At 49.7% G+C, this 16915-nt stretch overlaps 1 protein-coding gene across 1 annotated transcript in view; it reads left to right on the top strand.

The window, feature by feature from the left end:
• Positions 1 to 6105: 6105 nt before the first annotated feature.
• ABCC12 (ATP binding cassette subfamily C member 12) overlaps positions 6106 to 16915 on the top strand; it is a gene marked incomplete at both ends in the record, with an annotated part of 46158 nt that continues 35348 nt past the window's right edge. Inside the window, 11 exon segments of the mRNA XM_081030913.1 lie at positions 6106 to 6223; positions 6669 to 6717; positions 7699 to 7753; positions 7757 to 7840; positions 8128 to 8182; positions 8185 to 8355; positions 8358 to 8359; positions 10143 to 10289; positions 10771 to 10923; positions 13769 to 13909; positions 16220 to 16327. Coding sequence (XP_080887039.1) covers positions 6106 to 6223; positions 6669 to 6717; positions 7699 to 7753; positions 7757 to 7840; positions 8128 to 8182; positions 8185 to 8355; positions 8358 to 8359; positions 10143 to 10289; positions 10771 to 10923; positions 13769 to 13909; positions 16220 to 16327 — 1083 coding nt within the window.

The following is a 16915-nucleotide window of genomic DNA, read 5'->3' as shown; positions in this document are numbered from 1 at the left end:
AGGTGTCTAAATAATTCTTGATGATGAATCAAGATTCATTATATCTGAATTTGAGGTTTTGCTGCCTTCCAACCATCACTGGCCACCGTGGAATACTTGAGCCAACTCTGAGCTTGGACACATGTTGTGAGCAAGGTACCATGACATTTAAAAGGTACCAGGCATTTAAAAAAGACTCAAGAAATTGGAAAAGACTCGTGCCCCAGAGTTTGTAACGCTTGAAATGAGATAAACAGGACATTTTTACATGCAGGAGTTAGCTGTTAGTGCTGGTCCCAGACTTCACGTTCATTTAATTAAAAAAAAAAATTGAGCTCAAATGGCCTTTTATTTTTGGTTAAGCGAATGGAGAATGACTGAATGAATCTCTGTTTGGAAGACTGGACCCCCCTCCTATTACTGACCTCAGAGCAGCCTCACTTTTGCAAGAACACAGAGTGGGACACGCACGCCTTCCGGGAGGCAGGACCCCAGACAGGGAGTCGGGAGACGTGGCCACTGGTCTCAGCCTTGCCCCAAGACTGTCAAGGAAAGCCTTCCGTTCCTGTTCTCCTCATTGGAGGATGGGGGCCAGGGGAGGATCTTCTCCTTCTCTTATACAAAGCGTGATGTGACAGGCTGGGGAGAGGGTGGCTGTGCCAGCACGTTGCACAAGCTTTGACCGTCCCTGCAGTGGCCGAACCTCGCCATGGCCCATCCCGGGAGGAGGCACCGCCCCCTACTGGGGGCAGAAGAAATGTTGGTTTCCCAGAATTCCCTCGGCAGGCGTGGTGGCAGCGGCAGTTGAATGGGACAGTTGGGGAGGATGGCTCAAGGCAGGTGGGACAAGACAAGCCGCATCTGGAGAGGGGGGGGCCCAGACGACGTGAGAGCAGGCACCATCCTCTCTGAGCCCCACGACTTCTGACCCTTCCTCCTCTCCCTCTTGTCCTCAGGACACTAGCGTTTGCTGCCCAGGTAATAATCAGCCCCAGTTAGTCCTGGGGGCCCTTGTCTCTCATTCCCAGGAGGCTGAGTAACACCCTCGGAATGTGGCTGCCCTCATGGGAGGATGCAGGGAACTGGGGCTGCTCGGAGCAGAAGGAAGGCCTGGGTGCAAAAGAAAAAGTAGCAATGCCAAGACAGGCTTTCCCACTCTGTGATATGAAAAGCCTACATTGAGTAAATGAAGTCTTTTCACACACACACACACACACACACTGCACTGTTCACAATTTAATCACAGGATTTATTTTTAAAAACCTTGAATTCATGCTACACCACGTGTGCTTCACACAGGTCTAAAATGGGAGTTCTTATCACTCTCAGTTTTGTCAGAACATCTCTAACTGAATGGGTGACCTCATTTAGAGATACCATCGCTGGATACCAGTTACCGTTTGGGCCTCTGGGGAGGAGAGGACTTGAGCAAAAGCCCCCTCACCCCCTTCTGCACACCCAGGCTTTGTATTTTCTCCGGCACATGCTTCCCTCTGCCCCAGCTCCACCTTCCTCCTCCCTCTCCAGCACCAGCCCCTCATCATCACTTATTGGTCCTTCTCCTGGCTCTGGCCACCCCCATCGGTGCTGGGACAGCTGGAGTGGGCACACAGGACAGGTGAGGGGCAGAGTTAGAGGAAAGCGCCCCATAGCTTCTCCTCTGAGCTGGAAGCTGGCCAGGGCCTAGAGGAAGGAGCTGTGAGAATTGGGGGGAGGGCATGAGGCCATCAGATATTGGTAACTGTGGTGGCTTTAAATTAAGAATGGATTTACTGAGGAAGGAACAGAGGCCATAATCTCTTATGTGGGAAGCATTTTATGATTAGAAGTATGTGTGCATTTGGTGGATGCAGGGGGAGCCCTACAGAAGGACTTCTGTGTGGGCACCAAGGAAAACGGGGAACCCAATTCTCAGACACGATATTGTTCATTGTTCCTCTTCTGGGTTAAAGAGGCAGACACAGAACAGAACTGAGCAAAGTAGAAAGTGTTTCCTCTGGAAATGCCCTCTAGGTATCTTCCGTCTTCCCTCTTTGGAGAGAACCAAGGATAGCGAAAAATAAATCTAAGGAAAATAGCAGTGCCAATGTGATGATGAGTCCCCAGAGCCCCCGAGTTGGGAGACAACAGGAGTGTGGGGACTGAGGCAAACGGAAGCAGGTGTGTCCTGCCCAAGGGTCGCTGTTGCCCAGCGTACGCTGACCGTAACCACACAGGCACACAAAGTCCTGATGGTTTGACGCAAGCCACAGGTGTTTTTTCTTTTAATGTGGTAGTTCCTCATCTAAATTCAAAAAATTAAAAAAACTGCAGGCTAAAGAAAATGGACCTGTAAGTTATACGTGTTCTGCAATCCACCAGTTCGCGTCCTCTGCTCTCAGCAGTGACCTTCCTGCCTCTGCCTTGTCCAGTCTGTTGAGGTCAGGTCAGGGACATACCACCAGCCACAGAAGAAGGCACCAGGGACCTGTGTCCGGCCCCTGCCAACCCTCAGCTGCTCTGAGTGGAGAAAGGCACGCCAGGAACAGTCCGGATGGCTGCAGGGGCCCTGCCTGGCCAGCTCCATCAGCAGCCCCCGACCCCACTCCATACCTGCCAGCGAGCAGAAGTGTCGCTCCAGGCATCTCCTCACTCCTGGCAGAGGACAGCATGACAGACGGGGATAGAGACATTAGCCAAAGCACACTTCCTGATTTGAAAAGTCTCATTCCCCCCCCCCCGGCTGCCAAATTGAGCAACGTGCGATTCCAGCCGCCATGCTCCCAAGCCGGCCTCGCCGGTCAGAACTGCCTTCCCCACGGTGCGCTCCAGGAAACGACCTCCCACCACCAGTTTCCCATGCGCTCTAATGGCCAGGGAGACCTGTGTCCCGTGTGTGACATCTTCGGTCCAGACCTTTGGTGCCAGGACACTTGCCATTAGACAAGTGAGGAAAGGGAAAGAGCTTACGTAAGCATTCTCCAGGGATGGGAATTGCAGGGACTGGGGACGTTTAGCCGGACGAGAGGAGTCGCAAATGGGCTTTTGGGGGCGAGCAGAGGGCCGTACAGTGGCCTTCACACACGGAGGGCACGAATGTAGACTGCATGGCGCCTGTGAGCAGAGCAACTGCGGGCGAAACCGGGTTCCATTCCACAGAAGGAAACCAGTTCATCTCAGCACTATTTCTTTAGAGAAAAGGTTTAACTGTTTATTTTGAAATGATGTCAATCTTACAGAAAAGTAACAAGGATAATGCTGAGAAATACTAACTACCCTGCACTGCGATTTGCAAATTAACGTTCTGCCACATTTGCTTTAAGTCCTTTCTCTAAGCATAACTACCGTGTTTTCCCGAAAATAAGACCTAGCCAGACCATCAGCTCTAATGCGTCTTTTGGAGCAAAAATTAGTATAAGACCCGGTATTATTTTACTATAACATAAGACTGGGTCTATGTAATATAATGTACTGTGATGTAATATAATATAATATAAAATATAATATAATACCGGGTCTTATTTTACTATAATATAAGACCGAGTCTTATATAATACCAGGACGCATTAGAGCTGATGGCCCAGCTAGGTCTTATTTTCAGGGAAACACGGTAGGCTTGTGGATGGCTTTTAGCTATCATGTCTCTTTAGCTGCCTTTCATCTGGGATGTTTCTTCGCCTTTCTTTGTCTTTCATGATGCTAACATTTTTGAGGGGCTGTGCCCCACAGGCCAATGGTTTTGTGAATGTTCCTGTGGGCTTGTCTGATATTTCCTCACGACTAAACTCAGGTTATCCAATTGTTTGCAGAAATACTATATGAGGACGGTCTTAAAAAGAACTGGCTGGGGTCTGTTGCCAAAGTTTGCTGAAGCCTGGTCTGGCTGGCCAGAAGGAAACTCTCACTGGAGATGATGAGTTGGCCATGTCTGGTGTCTTCTTGGATTCTTTTAATTCTTGGAATCTGTGATTCTCTCTCCCCCAAATAATTTTAGTTGGATTTCAGAACTTGTAGCAAGGGCTTTCTTCTTCAACAGCAAGTCTGTTTTCTTGTCTGTGCTTTGTTTGGACTCACCTCTGGGCAGGTGTCAGGGCTCTGCCACAGCTCAGGTGTTCCCGCCTGTGTCGTGACGATAACAGGGAGGATGGGACGTGGCAGGAAGACTGTATGCGAGGCCGCGGCTGTGTCTAGATTTCCCTCCTCCTGCCTCTCAGTCCAGGGACCCAAGTGTACCAAGCCACTTTCTTTACTTTTCTCTGAGCACCCCTGTAGCAGCTAGCAGCCCTCCACCATCTTCCTGTAGGAAATCTAGAAAGGCCGGGGGTCGGGATGGGGGGGCATGGTACTTTGGATAGAGAAGGCTGTGAAGGGCTTTCCAGTAAACTAACAAAAGGGGGGTCTTCTGGGAAAGCTGGGGCGGGGGGCAGAATTCTGGTATTCATATGGTATTTCTTCTTTCTTTTTTCATCCTGTTACTTTCCACCTGTTTTTGTCTTTATTTAAAATGTACCTCTTGTAGGCAGCATACCACCGGGGCTTGCTTTTACATTCAGTCTGACAATCTCTGGTTTTTACTTGAAGTGTGTATTCCATTTATATTTCATGTAGTTATTGATATGATTGTGTTGAAGTCTTGCTATTTGTCTTCTATTTATCCTTTGTTGTTTCTTCCTCTGTTATTCCTTGTCTGCCTTTTTTTGAGTTAATCTACTACTTAGTGCTCTGTTTTATTTCCTTGATTGACTTCTTAGCCTTAAGTTTTGTGTTTTTTCTTCCCCTAGGGCTAGCACTGTTATAGTTTATGTCGATGAGTTATCCCATGCTTATGTCTCCCTTTCTGGGGAGAGGAGTTGTGCCTCAGACTCCTCTCATAACCATCATTCAGGTCATGTCATGTCATACATTCCTTTAACAAGTTAGTATTAAACATCTATGAACCAGGGACTGTGTAGGTATTGGAAATACAGCTGTGAACAAGATAGTTGTGAAGCCCACAGTCCTTTTGGGGAGATAGTTGAGTGAGTAGGCAAGTTTTCCCAGAGGAAGAAATGTCCGAATTGAGCCTTGAGTATTGAGCAGGGATCGGTCAAGTGAAGACGGAGATGCTGGATTGTTTCAGGCGTGGCAGTGGTGAGCACCAAGAGCCAGAGGCAGGAGTAACTGACAGTGTGTTCAGGAGCATGAGACATTCGCCATGGTGGGAGCGCAGCGTCAGGTGGTACAAATGGAGGGTGGGGAGTGGAGCGCAGTGCAGGCTGGCAGGATGTTCAGGGAGTTCCTGCTTGGTAACTTCTCATTTGCTCGTTGAATTAGGAACCCAGAGCTGGGTCCAAGGTATTGGTGTCACTAATATTCATTAATTTAATGAGTGAAGGTATTTTGAACAGGAGTACGGCCTATAAAACATGTGCACCCTCCAGCTGTCAATAACGCCTCAGTTTCCACTTTGGGAGATTTGCTGTTTTGAAGCGAAGACATTGGTAAATGGGTTGTTGGATTGTGGACTGGACAGGCACTTCAGAAAGTGTCCTCTCCACCTGGATTGTGGGTTTTCCAGTGCTCCCAGCAGTGGGGGGATGTGAGCCTGTTCAGATGGGCCTGGTCCTGAGGGGTGGCCTTGTTGAAGATCTCTGACCCGTGAATGTGGGGACAGGGAAAAGTGAATGCACAAGCTCCTAGGTATCTGAGAGAACTGGGAAGAAAAAGGGGTGTGTGTGTGTGACAAACTTCTCTCTGGGTCACAGCAAAACAGCAAACCTATTTTCTTGGGGCTCTTTGGCCAGGTTGGCTCTCAAGTTGGTCATGGACTGGCTCCCAACAGAAAATGCACAATAGGCTTTTCGGCTCTTGCTCAGCCCAAAATGGGAAAGAAGGAGAACAGAATGTTCTCGCTAATAAGGAAGCCTCAGAGTGGAGTTGAGGGATCTGGAGGGGCTTCTGGCCACACACCCCATAAATGTGGAAGGCTGATTGGTGAAACCAGGTCTGAGGGGTTGGAGCAAGGGAGCTGGCTGGGGTGGAATAGAGGCTGCCTGACCCCATTCCAGAGTGTCTTTATCTTTCAGTGAACCTTCCTTCCCCTCTCTCTGTGCTGCACAGTGAAAGTGTCCTGAAGCCAAGAGCCCAGAGCTCCAGACTGCCATCGGAATGGTGGGTGAAGAGCCCTACCTTATCTCAGATCTGGACCGGCGAGGCCGGCGGAGATCCTTTGTAGACAGGTATGACCCCAGCCTGAAAACCATGATCCCTGTGAGACCTATGCAAGGTAAGCCAGGAGGAGGATTGGAGGGAAGGCCAGGTCAGAACAGTCTCCAGCTTATCAAGAGAGTGGGCACTGCCCCTGCTCCCTGCCCTATGCTGCTGCTCTACATGCTTTTTGTCCTTTATCCATCCATCCATCCATCCATCCATCCATCCATCCATCCATCCATTATCCATCTGTTCATCCATCCATCCATCCACCCACTCATCCATCCATCATCCATCTATCCATCCATCTACCCACCATCCATCCACCATCCTTCTAACATCCATCCATCCATCCATCCATCCATCCACTCATCCATCTATCCACCTGTCCATCACGTCCCTTATTCATTGCTTGGCCACTCACTTCCTGACCCCTCCTGCTCTTTGGTGAGAGGCAGGCAATAGCTCATGTCTAAGAAGATGCGTTGCAGCATCTCCAGTACTTCTCTGTCTGCCTTTAGTGTCTCCTTCCATCTACCCCACATCAGCTGAGACCTTCTTCTCTTCCAGGTTATGCTCTGTCCCCAGGTGAACTTATCCACCCCAGAGGCTTAAACACCAAACACAGGCAGACATAGTAACGCCCATCTTCAGTCCGTGCCTCTCTTCCAGGCTCTGAATTCTGATCTCCACCGTCTGACGGGGCAGCTGCATGTGGACGACTCACAGCACCTTACAGCTAAAGCTGCATTCTTCACCCTTGACCCCTACCTGATGCTATTCTCTCCTTCTTCCTGTTTCCCATCTCTGTAAACTCCATTCACACAGTTCGTCAAGCCAGAAACCTGGGATCCTTGATCCCCCTTTCCCTGTTCACTCACATCTGATTAATTCATCAGTAGGGCCTGTTGTCTCTCTCAGTCCATCTTTCCTTAAATCCGTTTCCTTTCAAGCCAGTGTCAAGCCACTGCCCCTTCTCACCTGGATGCCGAGTCTCCTACTGGGGTCTGCCTGCTTTTGCCTTTGCTTCCCCCATAATGCACTGCTCTCACAGCAGCCAGAGGGTTCTTTTAGGTGTATAGCACGATCTTGTCACCTGCACTTCAAAGCCTTCAATGGCTTCCTCGGCATTGAGAAGCCCCGCCTCCCAGGCTCCTGTCAGCCCTTCTTCGCTCACCACACCCTCCTGTCACACTGGCCTTCTTTCAAATCTGCCCGGAGAAGATGTCCCTCCTGATTTTTCCGTTGCCTCTGTCTTTTACCATAACTGGTATTGTGCCAGAGATGGGCAGCAGGAGCAGGAAACGCAAGCCTGGGAAGTGCCCACACGCCAGAAACCAGCCTGTGCTGGGCCAGGACCTTGCTTCCTGCCCCTTCTGCATCCCGTCCGCACATAAAGGAACAAGGGAAAATTAATGCTGCTCGTCTGAAGCCACCACTGCCAGGGGGAGGGTCGTGGGAAGCCCCCTTGCAAAGCGTGTCCATCGGAGTGGTTTCAAACAGCCAGTGGAAATGTAAGTCCCTTTCCTTCTTCCTCTTCTTGCCTCCCAGATTTCGAATCCTTTGGGACGAAGGGGTAGAAAAGGTGGAGAAAGCCTCTCTGGGCTGAGTGGTCTGGAAATTCCAGACAACCCGTGTGTTGATGGACACTGCGGCCAATATCCTGTGCTTTGTCATGGCAGCCACAGGGCCGGTGAGTGGGGCTGGCCCTTCTTCTGCCTCGTCTGCAGTCCCCAGCCTGACAAAGAATGCCATTAGTTACTTTCTCTATGAGCTCGTGGGTTTAGTACGTTGTCATTATCTTTGAGCTCCTCGGGGGGCGAATTTTTATAAAGCTAATCCTTGCCAAGCACAGCAGCAGCCACTGAAATTAATTAAAAAGTTTGCCTCATAAAGTCAGCTTGCTGACATTAACTGAGGCCTCCCATCCCGCCTCAAGCCCCAGCGGCCCTCTCCTCTCTCCACTGCGCTGTCTTACAGACGATCCTGCTTCACCAAATCCTCCAGCAGACCGAGAGCACCTCCAGGAACGTGTGGGTGGCACTGGCCTGTGCGTCATCCTTTTGGCCACTGAGTTCACCAAAGTCCTCTTTTGGGTGCTCGCCTGGGCCATAAATTACCGCACGGCAATCCGGTTAAAGGTGGCTGTCTCCACTCTGGTTTTTGAAAACCTGGTGTCCTTCAAGACGCTGACACACATCTCAGTAGGGGGGTAAGCTGGTCCAGAAGGAGTCTAAGTTAGAAAAGGAAGCCTGAGTTTCCGAGTATGCGTGAGCTGTGCTTCCTGGAGGGGGCGTCTGCCTCCCTTTGTTTGTCAGAGAAAGGAGAAATTCAGAGAAATTCAGAGAAAGGAGGGTCCGTTTGAGCTGGAGGATTTGGACAGTCTTACTGGTCCAGTTGGGCTCCTGGCGACCTCACCCATCCCTTTGGGGATTGTCAGTAGGACACGGTGGCAGTAGAGCACACTACAGGACTTTAATAAAACTGATTGACCAATACATCTGGCCATTCCAATGGTGCAGTAATTGGGGTGCCATGGCCGTAATCAAGTCCATGCCTGTTGGGCTTCAAAATGGACATTTTCTTAAGCCCTTAATTCTTCTTCTTCTTCTTCTCCTTCTCCTCCTCCTCCTCCTCCTCCTCCTCCTCCTCTTCTTCTTCTTCTTTTTTTTAAGATTTATTGGGGAAGGGGAACAGGACTTTATTGGGGAACAGTGTGTACTTCTAGGACTTTTTCCCAAGTCAAGTTGTCCTTTCTGTCTTAGTTGTGGAGGGCGCAGCTCAGCTCCAGGTCCAGTTGCCATTCCTAGTTGCAGGGGGCGCAGCCCACCATCCCTTGCGGGAGTCAAACCAGCAATCTTGTGATTGAGAGGATGCACTCCAACCAACTGAGCCATCTGGGAGCTCAGCGGCAGCTCAGCTCAAGGTGCTGTGTTCAATCTTAGTTGCAGGGGACGGAGCCCACCATCCCTTGGGGGACTCGAGGAGTTCAACTGGCAACCTTGTGGTTGAGAGCCCACTGGCCCATGTGGGAATCGAACCAGCAGCCTTCGGAGCTAGGAGCATGGAGCTCTAACCACCTGAGCCACAAGGCCGGCCCAGCCCTTAATTCTTAGTAGTGAAATCCTCACTTTTTACAAAAGAAAATTTTCCTAGTCACGGGAACCCCAAGTGATGTTGGGTAACAGGAAAAACTTGCTTCTTTCCTACAGTTTTTCTTTCAGTATGTTCAAAGCCTCTTGCATCAATTATGGTTAGATTCAGCTGCATATAACAGAAAACCCTGCATAACAACGGGTTAAACAAAATGAATTCTCTTCACTCTGTGCAGGATGGAGTCTGGAAGAGGTCAAACCAGGGCTGCTATGGGGATTTCCGGATCTTTCCATGTATTTTTTTCATCACCATCCTAGCACATGGCTCCCATAATCATTCAAGTCGGGCGCTGGAGATCCAGCCATCCCATCCGCATTTCAGATAGCTGGTAGGAGGAAGGAGAGAAGAACCAAAGGGGTACGTCCTCTAAGTTGAGTTGGCTCCCTTTAGGAATCCATCCCCAAAGCCCCATTTGACACTTTGCTTGTATCTCTTTGCCTCTAACATAGTCACGTGGCCACACCCCTTCCACAAAGGAGGCTGGGAAATGTCTTTAGCTGGGCACCTTTCTACCTGGAACGAAGCAGAGTTGTGCTAATGAGAAGGAGAGCTAGACACAGGGCAGGCAGCCAGCAGTCTCTCCAGCTTGCTGCTAGATGGAAATACTACCCTTTACGTCCCTCTTCATTCAGATTCTCAGCCCTGAGAGACTGACTCTTCAAAGTCAGACCAGAATGAGACGCACAAAACTCATCGTGTTAGCCCCCTGATAAACCCTCTTCCCTTTAAGGCAGTTTTTCAATTCTCTCCTCAGATCCCTCAGCCATTGTAAAAGCCTTCAACTGAGAAAACGTTTAGGTGGCCCTTCCAAAGCCTGAACCCATGTGCTTTCTTTCCAGGTGCTCAATATACTATCAAGTGATAGCTATTCCTTGTTTGAAGCTGCCTCGTTTTGTCCCTTGCCAGTCACCATCCCTATCCTTATGGCTGTTTGTGCGGCGTACGCCTTTTTCATTCTGGGGCCCACAGCTCTCATCGGGATATCTGTGTAGGCCATATTCATGCCCATCCAGGAAACGGCACGTCTTTGCCGGGGTTACTGCTTCACGCTTGCACTTCCCACACACTCACTGAACTGGACAGAAGGCTTCATTTCCAGGCCGTGGACCTGAAGCCTGCCCCCACTTTGTGCTCACAGATGTGCCTTCTTTTCCTGGCACAGCATAGTTTTTTAAAAACTTGACCTTGAATGCCCTTGGGGATGGGGGAGGCACATACTTCTCCCGTTTGTCAAAGTTCCTGACGCTCTCTTTGCATCCTGGGGATTCATGTATTTGTATCACCTGCCTGATCACTGGGGTGTCCCCAGACCATGTCAGCTGCCACAGCTCAAGGGAAGGACTCAGCCAAGACTCGCAGTCTGACCTCCCTTACAACTTCTCCTGGCGCTTACACTCCAATCCTGGGTTTTCAGGCCAACTGCAACTCAGCAGTTCTCCCGGAACAGTGTTTGGACCTTGATTTCAGATGTTTATGGCTAAGCTCAGTTCAGCTTTCCGAAGGTCAGCAATTTCAGTGACAGACAAGCGCGTTCAGACAATGAATGAGTTTGTGACCTGCATCAAGCTGATTAAAATGTCCGCGTGGGAGAAATCCTTTACCAAGACCATTCAAGGTAGGGTGAGCGGCTGCGTAAAGAACCACTTACCCTGTAGAAGGCGACCTTGTAAGGGGCCCTTAAGGTTCCTGGGGTCAGGTGTCCTAGAAGGGGGCTGAAGGGACCCCCCGAGCTGCTCTGCAGGTTTTTCAAAGGGTTATGAAGATTTGATAATAGAAGCAGGCATCTGTTCTGGTGAGCCCAAGGGCTCGGCAGGTAAGCACCATATGGTTTGGCCTTTCCCGGGACATATGGACGCTGACTGACCAGTTAGTCACCTTTTAAAAAATAATCCACTAAAACATTGTGAGCAGAAGAAGAGCTGTCTCAGGCTATTTCCGTGACTTAGGAAATGTCTGCACACACGCCCATGCCCACGTCCACACACACGCTTCCACAGAAACCCCTCCGCGCCTGCGGCAGCAGCCTCCTCATGGGATGACCCCCTGACTTGACATATCTTGCGCAGATAAGAGGACCTATGTATAGCTTTTCTTTTAGAGACGATATGAAAGCCACTTCAGTCAAATAGAAATGCAAATCTAATTGCAGGAACATTTCCATAATTGCTGGCATAGACTCAGGTGGTTGACCAGTTAATGATCTGAACCACTCTTACAATTGACTCTCCACATCTGCAATTACACTTTTAGACCAGCATGTAATTGGGCCGGAAGCTGTATATCCATGATTCAGGGAGTGGCTTCAGAAAACCTGCTTCTCAGCTTGCCAAAGAAGGCACCTCAGGTTGGGACCCTGGTGGCCCTACGGGACCCGCTTTGAAGACTCAGAAATACTTCTTCACACATTGAACTCACCTGAATTGATTGGATTTGAATAAATTTGGTTCCATTCAACTTAATTCAATTTAACACGAGCTAGACTAAGTCAATAAATATTTACCAAGTTCCTACTATGTGTAAGGCCACGGGGGCTACACAAATGAGCAGGGAAAGGGTCCCTGCTTTTAAGAGTAAGGGAGGATGAGCTAACTAAGCTCAAATATAGCTGTAAGTTTGTTGGCTGTACCTCCAGAATATGCCTACAATCTGTCTGCTCCCCTCCAAGCCAGTATCCTCTGCCTTCTGGACAATAGCATCCCCCGTTTTCCTCCTTCCCCCTAAAATCTATTATGCATTCAGTGGCCCAGGTGACCTTTTAAAAATGTCAGTCAGTGCTCGCTTGGACAGCACATATACTAAAAAAAATGCCAGTCAGATTCTGTCCCTCCCCTGCTGGCAAATCTTTGGTGGCTTCTTATCACACTTAGATTATCCAAATTTACGATTCTGAATGAAATGCAGACTCCTTCATAGGGCCTATCATATCCAGCATGAGCTGGTCCCTGCTGATCTCGCTGATTTCACCGCATCTTACCGTACCCTTGGATAACTCTTGCTGTTCCCTCTGCCTGGAGTGTCTTACGCTATAAGTTCATGGTGACTTTGTCTTGACCCTAGGTCTCCTCTCAGTGTCACTGACTCAAAGAGGCCTTCTTACCACAGTCCTAGGCAGCTCCACGCCCCACCACGCCCCTGAATCACATCACCCCACTCATCTTGTTCATATCACCCAACACAATCTGTAATGATCTTATTTATTTTGTTCTCTGTCATCCCTACCGGAAGAGAGCTGAGACCCTTTTACTCCAATCAGATTAACATTTGTTAAATGAGGGAACACGTGAATTAATAATGGGATAGAAAGGGTAAAATGCCACAAGAGAAACTGAGAGAAGTTCCACAGAGGTGAGAACGTTGGGTGTGAGAGATCAGGGAAGGCCTCTTGGAAGAGGTGGCACTTCTGATAGGCCTTGTAGGGTAGCGAGAGTGTGGGCACTGACAGAGCTGGGGAAGCCCAAGGGAGGGGCAAAGGCGGGAGGTGGAGAGGTAAGCAAGCGTGCGTTTGGGTCAGGAGGTGGCCGGTGTTCTCCAGGCAAAGGGCACGTGGGCAGCAGAGCTTTGGACCCCAGTAAAACTGGGCTCCCATGTATCTCGACCACTTAAAAGGCAAATTTCTTAACCTACTAAGACTTTTCTCTCCTGTTGAAAGAGCATAATAATAGCCTCTCCCTTGTCCCGTGAAGTGAGAGCAATCTAATGAGAGAACGTCCACACAGCCTTCAGCAGAGTGCCTGGCACATAGTGGGTACGAATGGTCATGGTGCCATGTTGCCAACATGAAAGGGCTGTTGCAGAGGATGTGGAATTGAAGTTGAGGACTTTTAACTGAGGTTTGAACTTAATCTGTGAGAGGTGCAGAGTCATGGCACTTAGAAGGGAGAAATGCTCGTGGGTTTTGTCGCTATTCCTGGGACACGGGGCGGTGCCCTAAGCTGGCAGTCTTCAGGCCAGCACAGGGGTTTTGTTTGTCCTGTACAGTATTTAAAAACCCTTTTCAATTAGTTCCTGACATTTAAAAATAGGGAGTTATCTCACCACAGTCCAGATCTCAGACTTGGCAAAAGCTAGGGTCTGGTGACCCTAGGCCGCCTACACGGGGAGGTGGCTGTCCCTTTGGCTGGTGCACGTGGTCCCCATTTTGCCGCCCTCTACACCCTCCCTCTGGTTTTACTTTCTGTCCACTCCCTTCATTTACGGTATTTGGCTGGCCCCTGCAGGCATCTGAGCCTAGGACTCCTGACACACAGAGAATGGGGCTGGAAACCCTCCAGCAATGACAGCTGACGTGCACTGAGCTCCCAGGACGGGCTGGGTTTGTGCCCAGGGCTTTCTGTGCTTCCTCTCATTTCAACTTCACAACAGGGATCCTTAACTCTCTGTGGAAGGAGGTGCAGGCAGGGGTAACACCGGTGCTTGACATGCAAAATAAGACCAGCGTGGACTGTTACATATTTTGAAGACATAGGAAGAGGGAAAGGAAACTACTGGAAAAGCTGCATTTGTCCCAAGTGGAAATTCAGCCCTGGCCCCCATTGCGTCCACCGTAGCCACCGTACTGACATTCACCTGCCACATCCTTCTGGGACGCAAGCTCACCACCTCAGTGGTAAGCATATCTTGATGGCTGGCCTCTTTTGCACCCCAACTCCGCAAGTGCCAGGTGGGAAGCTCCCCCCCACTTCTGCCCGGCACTGGCACCACAGCACCCCGTCTGGTGGGTCAGGTGGTGCCAGAATTCCATTCCTGACAAGGGGGGGCTCACAGCAACTATCGTCCGGTCCATGGCAGGGCAGGGGGCGTAGTTAACGCTGAACAGTCTTACTGAAAACAAAACTTACTGAAAACAAAACTGAAACCAAGCAAGCACTTGAGTGTATTCTTCATGGTGAGTCAGACATTACCCGAGGGTGAGTGTGTGGATGTGATCTGGGTGGGAGGAGGTGTAGGCAGCGGGTGAGGAGGTCCTGCGGGATTGGGGCCAGAGTCCCCTTGCTGATGTCACACTCTGCTATTTACCAGCTATGACTAGTGGCAGGTCATCGAACCTCTCTTGCCTTGGTTTTGTTATCTGTAAATGGGGCGATGATAGTCCCCATGGCTGAGAAGACAGAGGATTTCTTTTCCGTGGGCGGAAAATGCTGGATAAGTGTTTGCTGTTCTTGTCTGCCTGCTCTCACCCAGGCCAGGAGGGGTTGGGTGGAAGCCTCAGGAGAGGTGGGGTGAATGTGAGGGCCTCAGGTTTTTTCTTTTTTTTTTTTTACAAGGCGGGGCTGTGCATTCAAAGGTAAAGAAACTCTGAGCTAGAGGGGAAATAGCCCCTGGCCCACATACAGAAACAAACAGCTGAAATAGTAAACCCAGTGTCTGAAGGGCGAATGGCTGGAAGAAAATGAGCAAAAGAGAGAGAGAGAAAATGAAACAAGCAAGTGTAGGTGTGCGCATAGGGGAAGAACTGCACCAAATCCAGGGTGCTGAAGGCAGAGGGGGCTGTTTGAGAAGGCAGGACGGTCCTGCAGGGGCACCCACTGGGGGCCGGCAGTCCCGTTACTGTCCTCTTTTTTTGGGAGGTGCATTGATTTTCTCAGGTTCTTCGCCTACAGTTGACTCCCACACGTATTCTAGGGGTTTGAACCCAGCCACGGAACCCAAGCCGGAACGAATGTCCTGAACAGACTGCTACCCAACTAGCGCGACTGCTTCCAACAACAGAACATTTTCTTTCCCCAGCAACACAGCAAGCAAATTAATTTGAAACCAATTGAGTGCACATAGTTAATATTCCCTGAAACGATGATTTAGAAGAGAGCTAGACAAAGAACACATTCCCTGAACGCAGCGCTCGTATTTCTTTGGATTCAGAATCCCTTGCAGTCACCTCATCTGCCAGGGGGTCAGGAGGTGAGCCCCCAGGCGAAGCGCCCGGCGCGTGCTGCTCTCTCAGCCAAGGCCTGTGCTTCCTAAGCTAAGACAGTGCTTCGGGACTGGGGAGCCACGTTCTCTTTGGGGAGGGATTTAGGACCAGATGTGATAAAGGAAGCACCCTTTATCATCCTCTTAACAACTCACTAGGATTAGTCGAAGCCGGGGGCCCCTGTCCATGGGACCCACTCAGCAGCAGATAAGATTTGTCAATGGAAGCTGTGTTATTAATTTCTTAAATGGGTGGTTAGGGAGAGGCTGCTATTTACAAGTTGGACAGATGAGAACATGAAATCTGAGATGAAGTCATCTCATATTGTGCCTCCCTGGGGCACCAACAGAGCCGGGAAATGTGCCTTCTTGGGGTCCACTGGATATTAACCACCTGTCGTGCAGGGCTCAGTGGGAAAGGCCCCAGTGAAGAGGGGAAGGGATTTTTTGGGAACGGCAGTTGAACAAAGGCTCTCAAATCTGTCCCTTGTGTGTGGGGAGGCAGAGCTGGAGGCCAGAGCTTGGGGCAGGAGAGCCAGAGGCAGTCGCTCTCTGGCAGCTTCCGCCTTCATCCCTGGGACTGTGTGTTGTGTGGAGGAAGATAGGCCAGCTCCAAAGGGCCCGTGGGAAGGGAATGATTTGAAAAAATCTGCATAGGGTTTTGAGCGAATGGTCTAGGCCAAGGAAGGATGTGGTATGAATGGAGATTTCAATACATTCACTTAGAGCCCTTCCCTAGACCTTATGCTCTCTGGACTGTCAGAGACAAGGGCATAAATTCTCCACCACTTGGGTGAAAATCCAGAAGCAAACTGTATTAAAATGTTGCTATCCCTGATTTGCCAACCCATGATTTCTGAGCCATGAAATGAAAGAAATTGTTCCTCTGAGAATCCCAACTGCACCACTGTCTCCCCTCTCAGGAAGCTGAATCCCCGTGGATGTAATGGTTCAGAGCCAAGGCCACATCTCTTCCTAAACCTCCTCCCTCTCTTTTGTTCTTCAGGCATTTAGTGTGATCGCCATGTTTAATGTAATGAAGTTTTCCATCGCGATCTTGCCTTTCTCGGTCAAAGCAATGTCAGAAGTCAATGTCGCTCTAAGGAGAATGAAGGTATAACTAACACTGGGTGAGTAGGGAAAAAAGATCTAATTTTTGGGTGGGGAAGTTGCAGACATGGGAAAGCTGTGTGGACCCACTGGAGGGCTGGGCTTGGTGGACTTTGGGAGAAGGCCCTCCATTCAGACTTGGATTGGTAAATGTGTGTGGAAGAGAGTATGTGCATTTGTAGAAAAATGAGATGGAGTTGCCTTCCAGAGAGACGACTTCCTGATTCTCTACTCTTTATCCAAGTTGTTCTGGGAGTGGGACATTACTGGAAATTACTACCTAGCGCAAACAAAGATGAGGCAGGGGTGAGGGGATGAGAGCCTACTTGGTTTGTCCTATAATGGCTGTGCTGATGGCAGTGATGAAGAGGGTAGGAGGGACGCCACATTTATGCAATATTTAGGCACTTTATTCATTCATTTATTTGTTCATTAAAGACTCAGTGTGCCTCCTACACACAAGGCATTGTGGGACATGCAGGTACAAAGAAGAGAGAGCCTTTACTCCAGTCTAGCGTCGGACCAGGTACCCCGGTGATTGCTGTACACAGTAAGGAAGTAAGTGACACGCAAGCAGGGCAGATGAGGTGGT

Source organism: Rhinolophus hipposideros, assembly GCF_964194185.1.
Source record: "Rhinolophus hipposideros genome assembly, chromosome: 21".
NCBI classification, from domain to species: domain Eukaryota; kingdom Metazoa; phylum Chordata; class Mammalia; order Chiroptera; family Rhinolophidae; genus Rhinolophus; species Rhinolophus hipposideros.
Note: the sequence above shows the minus strand (reverse complement) of the source record. Positions and strands in the feature narration are given on the sequence as shown.